Source organism: Chiloscyllium plagiosum, chromosome 27, assembly GCF_004010195.1.
Source record: "Chiloscyllium plagiosum isolate BGI_BamShark_2017 chromosome 27, ASM401019v2, whole genome shotgun sequence".
Taxonomy (NCBI): Eukaryota; Metazoa; Chordata; class Chondrichthyes; order Orectolobiformes; family Hemiscylliidae; genus Chiloscyllium; species Chiloscyllium plagiosum.
Genome location: NC_057736.1, coordinates 42,328,803 through 42,339,253, shown reverse-complemented (window position 1 = coordinate 42,339,253; position 10,451 = coordinate 42,328,803). Strand labels below are relative to the sequence as shown.

The following is a 10,451-nucleotide window of genomic DNA, read 5'->3' as shown; positions in this document are numbered from 1 at the left end:
CCTGATGAAGGGCTTTTGCCCAAAACGCCGATTTCGAAGCTCCCTGGATGCTGCCTGAACTGCTGTGCTCTTCCAGCACCACTAATCCAGAATGCCTCATGATTTGTAGAGTTGAAACAGGCGCTGTGCGTGTATATGTAACAGGCACAGTGTGTCTATTTAACAGACAGAGTGTGGATCCATGTGTCAGGTGGTGTGTGTGTTACACGACAGGCAGTGTATCTGTCTATGTAACAGGTGTGTGTGTGTTTGTTTATGTAACAACAAGTAGAGTGTGTGTCTATTTAACAGGTGCAGCCCGTGTACATGTTGTCTCTTATTAACTGATAAATCCTGAATGGCAATGTCTACCCATCAGAAACCACTTATAAACCAATCAGCACTCCCTTCTCACGTTATAAAGTATTTCTTTTACCATTGTTTCTAATCAATCGGTTCAGAGATTTCATACAATCCCTAGTGTGGAAACAGGCCATTTGGCCCAACAAGTCCACACCGACCCTCCAAAGAGTAACCCACCCAGACTCATTCCCCAACCTAATTACTGTTGGGGATGGATCGCTCGCCTCTCCTGGAAATTCTTCCCCGTCCCACAGCTTGCTCGGACTTTCCTCTGGGTAAGTGCCTCAACTGTCTTCTGGGACCCTCTGTTCCCAGCAAACTTTTGCAGGAGAATTAGGCTGAAGGCTGTGTGGGAATCTCTGGTTCTTTAGTGTGTGTGTGTGAGAGAGAGAGAGTCAGAGTGTTGATCCGGGAGGAGAACAGGGATTTTCTGCAGCCGTTGGAATTTCCATCACTGTTCACCGTGTGCTGCCACTCAGACAGCTCCTTGTTTAATTTTCCAGGCATCCCAGGACGGGGAGATGGTCAGGAAAGCGGGGTGGGGGTGGATGGTTGGGGGGGGGGGAGGGGAAGGAGACGGAAAACAGCACAATTCCTCCAGTTAAGACTGATTTATAATGAGTTCCTACATTTCTTTGTGCGGGCTGAAGGTTTAACCAGAGCCCCCAGTTTTGATTTGAAGGCTGGAAGTAGGAACAGCTGCTTAGCAGATGGAGGGTGGTGGGGCAGTGTGAAAGCTGCACTGAGCACTGGAGACCCCCACTGCGACCAGTGGAGGGGAGTGGGGGAGGATTGGCCACCTGGGGGACAGCCACAGCTGTGGGACTGAGTGGCCTGCGTGCACTCCCTCTGTCAGCCCAGAGTGGGAGAGGTGTTGCTGGGGAAGATGTTGAGGCTGACCACTCTGTTCTCCCCAAACCTGGGGTCCTGGGACAGAGACGCTCCTCCCTCACCCAGCAATCTAGCCCCCCCCCACCTAGTCTTGTCTCCACTGACCCCTACCAGGTTGTCCCTTCCCTTCCTCCCCCCCCAACACACACGCACACACACACACACCCTTGTCAGCACTTGGACGGGAGAACTGGAAGTGACCCTCACCCCAAACAATGGGGGAACGGGATCAACTGCCACTTGTTTCCCCCCAGTGGTGTTGGTGGTATCTTACTGTGTGCAGCCCCCCTCTCCCTCCCCCCCAGTTTTCTCCCTTAAAGGAGTGATTCCTGTGGATGGGATTGTCCCATGCTTGAGGATGTGGCAAGCTGGAAGAGAGTATTAGAGATCTCGAGTCTCAGAGTGTCGTTGGAGTGAGAGCACAGTGTATCCAGCCCGTTCTTCGTGAATAGCTGTCCAATTGGCAGCTCTGCAACAGTTCAGGAACTGGAATCCACGTCTCTGTTCCCTCCCTGCCTTCCCTCTCTCATTTCAGCGTCCTCTTTTTTGCTGCGTTTGTCCTGAAGCAGCCATTGGATATGTGCAGACTGGGAACAAACTGGAGGGAGCTTTCCCAGATTCCGTCTCATTAATCCCTGCTTCAGGAATATGCTGTTCTCACAATATTGTCCTGGTGTGGCAGTACCCCTTTGTCTCTCTGTTTCTCTCCCTGTGTCTGTCTGTTCCCAAAACCAATTGTTCATTGCTCCTGAATGACAGGGCACTTTGTGAGCTGTGATAGTCCAGGCAATCCCCACATTTAGAAACATAGAAAATGCGTGCAGGAGTAGGCTATTCAGCCGTTGGAGCCTGCACCACCATTCACTATGATCCAGGCTGACCATGTAATTTCAGTATCCCACTCCTGCTCTCTCTCCATGCCACAGAGAGCTTGCTTACATTCATTGAAAGCTGAGCTCGATAGATTCTTAATCAGTCAGGGAAACAAGGGTTAGGGGAACAGGGTGTGAGGTCAGCCGTGATCATGTTGAATGTTAAAGTTTCAATTTTTTTCACTTTCTTCTGAGAAGCAGCATGATTGTTGCAAACACCTCTTCCATGGCTAACAAGCCGTAGAGTGGCAGTGGAATGTGGAGTTCCTGATCCTGAGGCAGGGAGACACTTGAGAGATTGAACGGGCTTAATCCTGTTTGTATGGTCTCTTCTGTTTTATCAAGATGAGCAGTTGTGACGAAAATTAATAATACATGATAATCTTTCATTTGATTTAGTCTTGTCACGTGTACCGAGGCACAGTGAAAAGTTTTGTTTCGCATGCAGTACAGTGAGATCATACCATACGGAGTGCCTGAGGGTAATAGAACAGAGCAAAGAATACTGTGTACAGCTGCAGAGTAGTTGTACAAAGAGCGAGATCAACATTACATTTAAAATTTGAGAGGTCCGTTCAGAAGGTGAATAAGAGCAGAAGCTGTTCTGGGATCTTTGGTTCATATATTTAAGCTTTTGTATCTTCTGCCTGTGGAAGAGGTTGGATGAGATTATAGCCGAGGATGGAGGGGTCTTTGATCTTGTTGGCTGCCTTCCCGAAGCAGTGAGGAATGTGGAGGGAGTCGGTGGATTGTGATGTTTGGAGGGGAGTTTGGATTCTCAAGTCAAGGTAAACAGGGTTTTGGGTTTCAGTCTTGTGAAGGTCTGATCTCAACTTTTGAAGCAGCAGACGGAAAATTTGATAGAACTGTGACCGAAAGACAGCCTTTCCAAGAGATCACAAGACTTGAACTCCCAGATTCAATGTGCTGCCTGCATAATTGATCATTGCTGCTTCTTATCTGTTTGAGTTTTTCTGACCCATGCAAATGTCAGAAAATCCAGGGCCCACGGGCCAGTCAGGTTCAGAAGAAAAGATTCATTTCAGCAGAAAGGCAGTTTCTGGTTGATGGAAATCTTCAGACTAGCAGAGCTGGAAGCTGTTTTATCAGCTTCCAAGTGGCTGAAGTCAGAGGAGAGAGAGAGTGTGTGAGATTGTCTGTGTGTCCTGGGAAAGACACAGGAATGGAGTGGATCACATTCGGTCAATGTGCAGGAAGTCACTGAAGAAAACCTGTGCAAGTGAAGAAGGGAAAAATACTGAACAACCTCGATTCAGGTTGGCCGGGGAGTATTTTGTTCAAATAACTGATTGTTTGGATAACGGATTTGATTATAAACAAAGGATGCTATCCTGGGGGCCTTGAGATCTTGTTTGGATAATCTGATATTCAGATAACTGAGGTTGTTCTGTACTGGGCTTGAGTGGCTATCAAGCATATAGCTGGGGAAAAAGGTTAAAGTTTCAATTTTTTTCACTTTCTTCTGAGAAGCAGCATGATTGGTCATGTTGCAAACACCTCTTCCATGGCTAACAAGCCGTAGAGTGGCAGTGGAATGTGGAGTTCCTGATCCTGAGGCAGGGAGACAATTTACTGTGCCACCAGACCTCTGAACCTGGGGTCATAAACAGCAGACAGTCACTGATACTGATCAAGAGCTAGGAGGGGTCATGCGATTACATTGGTGGATAGGATCAAGGAAAACCCTAAGGCTTTCTATAACTATATCAGGAATAAAAGAATGACTAGAGTAAGATTAGGGCCAATCAAGCATAGTAGTGGGAAGTTGTGCGTGGAGTCAGAGAAGACAGGAGAATGAATATTTTTCATCAGTATTCACACTCGAGAAAGACAATGTGGTCAAGGAGAATACTGAGATACAAGCTACTGGACTAGATGGGATTGAGGTGCATAAGGAAGGACGTGTTAGTAATTCTGGAAAGTGTAAAAATAACTAAGTCCCATGGGCTGGATGAGATTTATCCTAGGATTCTCTGGGAAGCCAGGGAGGAGATTGCCGAGCCTTTGGCTTTGATCTTTATGTTGCCATTGTCTATAGGAGTAGTGCCAGAAGACTGGAGGATAGCAAATGTTGTTCCCTTGTTCAAGAAGGGGAGTAGAGATAACCCTGGTAATTATAGACCAGTGAGGCTTACTTCAGTTGTGAGTAAAGTGTTGGAAAGGATTATGAGAGATAGGATTTATAATAATCTAGAGTGGAATAAGTTGATTAGGGATAGTCAACATGGTTTTGTAAAGGGTAGGTTGTGCCTCATAAACCTTGTTGAGTTCTTTGATGTGGTGACCAAACAGGTGAATGTGGGTAAAGCGGTTGATGTGGTGGATATGGATTTCAGCAAGGTGTTTGATAAGGTTCCCCACGTGAGGCTATTGTACAAAATACGGAGGCATGGGATTGAGGGTGATTTAGCAGTTTGGATCAGACATTGGCTAGCTGAAAGAAGACAGAGGGTGGTGGTTGATGGGAAATATTCATCCTGGTTCACTTACTAGTGGGGTACCACAAGGATCTGTTTTGGGTCCACTGTTGATTGTCATTTATATAAATGACCTGGATGAGGGCGTACAAAGATGGGTTAGTAAATTTGCAGATGACACTAAGGTCGGTAGAGTTGTGGATTATGCTGAAGGATGTTGCAGGTTACATCTTATTCAGTTTTGCAGATGGTTTAATTTTTGATTGGCCTTATTATTGTCACAGGTGGTACCGAGTGAAATGTGCAGATCATACCACACAGTGATAGAACAGAGTGAAAGTTCCCTATTTGCTCTTTCTGGATGGACGCTGTGTTTATTGACCCTTTTCAAACAGGATTTTATCAGCTGCAGGTTGGAGCTAGGTTTACCACAAGTGTTTGTGAAGGGGAGAGTCGGAATAGAGTTGACGGAAGGGTCTGAGTTGAATGTGCTTGATAGAAAGCAGTTATACCATACTTGTACGTAACAACTGGGAGAGGCTGGCTGTAGATGGTAGGGCTGGGGCTATTGAGTGTGTATGGTGGGGATAAGGGAAGGACTGGCTCTCTACAAGTGGCTGAAAACAACAGTGATAGATATTGGAAACTCACATGCATGTTCTTTATATTTTGCAGCTGCTGACATCAAGATTGTAGCGGAAAAGAGTCCAACCAAGGAAGAGGAAGGAGAGAAGGGGCCAACCAAGAAAAATGAAGGAGAGAAGGGGCCAACCAAGGAAGAGGAAGGAGAGAAGGGGCCAACCAATGACGAGAAAGGAGAGAAGAGGCCGACCAATGATGAGAAAGGAGAGAAGGGGCCGTCCAATGACAAGGAAGGAGTGAAAGGGCCAGCCAATGACCAGGAAGGAGAGAAAGGGCCAGTCACAGCGGAGAAGGGAGAGAAGAGCCTAAGCAAGGAGGAGGAGGTGGCAGAGAAGGGTCTAGCTAAGGAGGAACCACATCCTACTCCCTCCAGATCCACAGCTTTGGGCAAAAGCCCTCGAGGAAAGCCAGGTATGAGAGCTTGCTGCCTGGAATGGAGTGAGCCATTTATCTTTTACCTACCTCCCGATTTAAATCGGGCTGGTGGAGGCAGAGGGCTCTTGTTGTTACTTTCAGTTTTTCATTCATGAAACATTGGGAGAGTAGTGTCTTCAGTTGGTGCAGGAAGATAGTGGAGATGTTAATGACCATCCTAACCTGTTACCAGAGCAACTGAAAACTACACTCTCTTCATAACATCCTCTGAACTTCAGTGCAGGGTGTGAAGGACCTTAGCCTGCTGCACTTTACAGTGTTTTCCCTCTTGTTACCACATAGCCATTACCAAGTCAATGTTTTCTGACTCAAAGTATCATTTCTAGTCAAGATAATGGAACCTTTGGCAGGCAGATTCCCCTTGCTGCTGTTCAGTCCTGTTGTTGACTGCCTCTTGTATTCGGGGTGTACGGAGTGACCCAGTGTTAGTTGTATTCAGTGGATGATTGAATGGAGCAGGAGGCACTTTGGGTTTTTTTCCCCAACAGACTGTTTTCTCAGTGGTTGGACGACACTGTGGTTGGACGACACTGTGGTTAGAGGGTAAACCAGAAGCAATGGGGCTGAATTGCGGGCTGGCAGATTTAAAGTTTCTCTTGGAGGAATCAAGCATTGTTCTCACTGTTACACACTTAGCTTCCTCCCTACCCACCTTTGTCCCTATATCTCCCGGAAAATGTTTATTCATGATTTTGTCTTTCTGTCACTGTGTTTTTTGTCATGTCTCTTTGCATATGCATATATTTCTCTCTCTCTCGCTTGCTCTCTCGCTCTCTCTTGTGTTCTCTCTCTCTCGCTCTCTCTCTCTGTTCTCTCTCTCTCTTGTTCTCTCGCGTTCTCTCTCTCTCTTGTTCTCTCGCGTTCTCTCTCTCTCTTGTTCTCTCGCGTTCTCTCTCTCTCTTGTTCTCTCGCGTTCTCTCTCTCTCTTGTTCTCTCGCGTTCTCTCTCTCTCTTGTTCTCTCGCGTTCTCTCTCTCTCTTGTTCTCTCGCGTTCTCTCTCTCTCTTGTTCTCTCGCGTTCTCTCTCTCTCTTGTTCTCTCGCGTTCTCTCTCTCTCTTGTTCTCTCGCGTTCTCTCTCTCTCTTGTTCTCTCGCGTTCTCTCTCTCTCTTGTTCTCTCGCGTTCTCTCTCTCTCTTGTTCTCTCGCGTTCTCTCTCTCTCTCGTTCTCTCGCGTTCTCTCTTGTTCTCGTTCTCTCGCGTTCTCTCTTGTTCTCGTTCTCTCGCGTTCTCTCTTGTTCTCGTTCTCTCGCGTTCTCTCTCTCGCTTTCACTCTCTCGCTTTCACTGGCTTTCTCTCTCTCTCACTCTCTCTGTCTCTCCTCGATTTGATTTGATTTATTATTGTCACATATACCTAAGTACAGTGAAACGTTTTGTTTTGCAGGCAGTACAGGCAGACCATAACGTACAAATATCATAGGCTGATTGAACAGAGCGAGGAATACCAAGTTACTGAATTGAGATTTAAAAGTGCAGAGTGATTGTAAGAAACGTGAGAATGTGGTCTGCTGTAGAGAGCTAACAAGAGTCGTCATGTGTCAGCGCCATCTTGAATCTATGTCCTCTCTGCCTTTTCCAGTTTATCTTGTACCTTCACTGATTTAAGGTGATTTTTAGAAGAAATAGTGACATGAGGCAAACCATGTTTTTAACATAGTGAATGGTTAGGTTCTGGAGGTTACTGCCTGAGAGTGTGGCGGAGGCAGATTATAAAGAGATTTGGACCATTATCCAAAAAGGTCAAATCTGCAGTGTTACAGTGACAAGGCAGGGAAGGGGCACTGGGTGAGTTGCTATTGCTAAAAGCCAGTACAGACATGACTGGCTGAATGGTCTCTTGCACTATGATTCTATACCTGTGCCCCTCCATCTGCCTGCTCCACCTTGGCCCCTCTCCAGCTTCCTTTCTGCTCCTTACTGTTTCTGTTTCTCAGCCAGGTTTCATGCACCATTATTCCTCATTCACTTTGTTGTCGTGTTTAGAGGATGCAGTGGTTCATTCTGAAACCTAGACTGATGAATAATTCAAGAGAAATGCAGACACCCATCAGATAGCTGATTGAAGATGCTGTTTATTAAAATGCAGTTGATCTGTTCCATGTAAATCCTTCCCCTCGCTGCGAAGAGCTTATGTTCTGAGCATAAAAACGTTCAACAAAGCTGCATTATCAGTTGAATTAACAGGAGCTTAATATAAACTTCATTATTCATCGACACAATTCATTGTACAGATGTGCTTTAAAGCAGAGTGTGTTAATGTCTTCTTTACTGATGTTTGAGGGCTTGCAGTGTCACAGGAGTGAAATGGTTCACCAGGGCTACCCATTCCACTTTTCAAATCTTAGAAAAGCTCCTCTATGGGGTGGCATCACTATGCGATCAGTATTTGTTGCCAATCACTGATGATGAGGTGATAGTGAGCTGCCTCCTAAAATCACTCAAGTCCTTCAGGTCAGTTAGGTCCACAATGAGGCCTTTGACCCAGTGGTAGAGGAGGAAAGGTGATCTATTTCCAAGTCAGGATGGTGAGTGGCTTGGAGGGAAACTTGCAGGTGTACCTGTTGGCCGTGTCCTTCTAGATGGAAGTGGTCATGGGTTTAGAAGGAGCTGTCTAAGGTGAATTCCTGCAGTGCATCTTGTAGATACAACACACTGCTGCTACTGACTGTTGGTGGCGGAGGGAGTGGATGTTTGTGGATGTGGTGCCAGGCAAGTGGGGATTATTCCATAACATTCCTCACTTGTGTCTTGTAGACGGTGGACAGGCTTTGGGGAGTCAGGAGGTGAGTTACTCGCTGCAGGATTCCTAACATCACGCCCGCTCCTGTAGCCACTTTGGCAGATAAGATAAAGGAGAATCCAAAGAGATTCTGCAGATATATTAAGGGCAAAGGAATAACAAAGCAGCAAATAGGGACCTTAAAGATCAACAAGGTCATCTATGTGTCGGACCACAGGAGATTGGTGAGATCTTAAACAAATATTTCTTGTCAGTAATTGCTGTGGAAAAAGATGTGGAAGCTAAGGACCTCAGGGAAATAAATAGAGGGAGCTGGCTACACAGTGAGTGTGTGTACAGAGGGTGTGAGTGAGGGTGCTGGGTACATAGTGAGTGTGTGTACAGAGGGTGAGAGTGAGGGTGCTGGGTACACAGTGAGTGTGTGTACAGAGGGTGTGAGTGAGGGTGCTGGGTACATAGTGAGTGTGTGTACAGAGGGTTGAGTGAGGTTTCCCCTACCCTCCCCTCTGACCGATCACCTTCATCCCCACCCCCATTCACCTATTGTACTCTTTGCTACCTTCTCCCCAGCACTCCCCTCCCCCCATTTATCTCTCCACCCTGGAGGCTTCCTGCCTCTATTCCTGATGAAGGGCTTTTGCCCGAAATGTCGATTTTCCTGCTCCTCGGATGCTGCCTGAACTGCTGTGCTTTTCCAGCACCACTCTGATCTAAACAAATGTCTTGAAAAAGAGTCCACACTACAGAAAATGAAGTGCTGGAGGTCTTAGAGGTAGATAAGACCCCAGGACCTGATCACGACATTGTGGGAAGTTAGGGAACAAATTGTGAGTCCCCTAACAGAGATATTTGTATCACCGACAGCCATGAGTGAAGTGTCAGAGGACTGGAGAGTGGCTAATATTGTGCCATTATTTAAGAAAGGCTGCATGGAAAAGCCAGGAACTACAGAGCAGTGAGCTGAATGTCAGTGGTGGGTAAGTTGTTGGAGGGGATTCTGAGAGACAGGATCTACATGCATTTGGAAAGATAAGGACTGATTAGGGATAGTCAGCTTGGCTTTGTACGTGGGAAATCATGTCTCATAAATTTGATGGCGTTTGTTCAAGATCTGATCAAGGAGATAGATGAAGACAGAATGATAGTTGTTGCCGTCATGAACTTTAGCACGTTTCCAGATGGTAGACTGGTTACTAAGGTGAGGTCCAAGGAAAGCTAGCCAATTGGATACAAAATTGGCTTGACAATGGGAGACAGAGGATGGTGGGAGAGGGGCTGGAAGCCTGTGACCACAAGGATAGGTGCTGGGTCCATTGTTCTTCGTCTTTTATATAAATGATTTGAAGAAGAATACAGGAGATATGGTTTGTAAGTTTGTGGATGACACCAGAATTGGTAGGATAGTGGACAGTGAAGAAGGTTATCTGAGAGTACAATAGGATCTTGATCAACTGGGCAAGTGGGCTGAGGAATGGCAGATGGAGGTTAAATCCATAAATATGAGGTGTTCCATTTTGGAAAGGCAAATCAGGGCAGGACTTACACAGTTAATGAAAGACCCAGGGAGAATGTTGTCGAACAGAGAGACTAGGGGTGCAGGTACATAGTTCCTTCAAAGCAGTGTCACAGGTGGACACGGTGATGAGGAAGGCATGCTTGCCATCATCCGTCAGAGCATTGAGGAGAGGAAATGGGATGTCATGTTACGGCTGTACAACAACTTTTACAATTACATTTTGAATACAGTGTACAATTCTTGTCGCGCTGCTATAGGAAGGATGTTATTAAACTGGAAAAGCTACAAATAAAATTTATAAGGATATTACCAAGACTGGAAGGTTTGAGTTGTAAGGAGAGGCTGGATAGACTGGAACATGAGAGGTGAAGGGTGACTTTCTTGAACTTCATAAAATCATGAGTGGCATGGATAGGGTAAATACCCAAGGTCTTTTTTTCCGCTAGGGAGTCCAAAACGAGAGGGCATAGGCTTAAAGTAAGAAGCAAAAGATTTTAAAAGGAGCAACTTTTACAATTGCAATTATATTTAAGAAGTATTTGGAAAGGTAAATGAATAGAAAGGATGCAGAGGAAT

General features: G+C 46.0%; 1 protein-coding gene across 4 annotated transcripts in view; it reads left to right on the top strand.

Moving 5' to 3' along the window:
• map7d1a (MAP7 domain containing 1a) overlaps positions 1-10,451 on the top strand; it is a 205,093-nt gene that overhangs the window by 106,939 nt on the left and 87,703 nt on the right. For all 4 annotated transcript variants that reach the window (XM_043717932.1, XM_043717933.1, XM_043717931.1 and 1 more), the window contains exon 2: positions 5,219-5,596. In XM_043717932.1, coding sequence (XP_043573867.1) covers positions 5,219-5,596 — 378 coding nt within the window. The remainder of the gene's footprint in view (positions 1-5,218; positions 5,597-10,451) is intronic.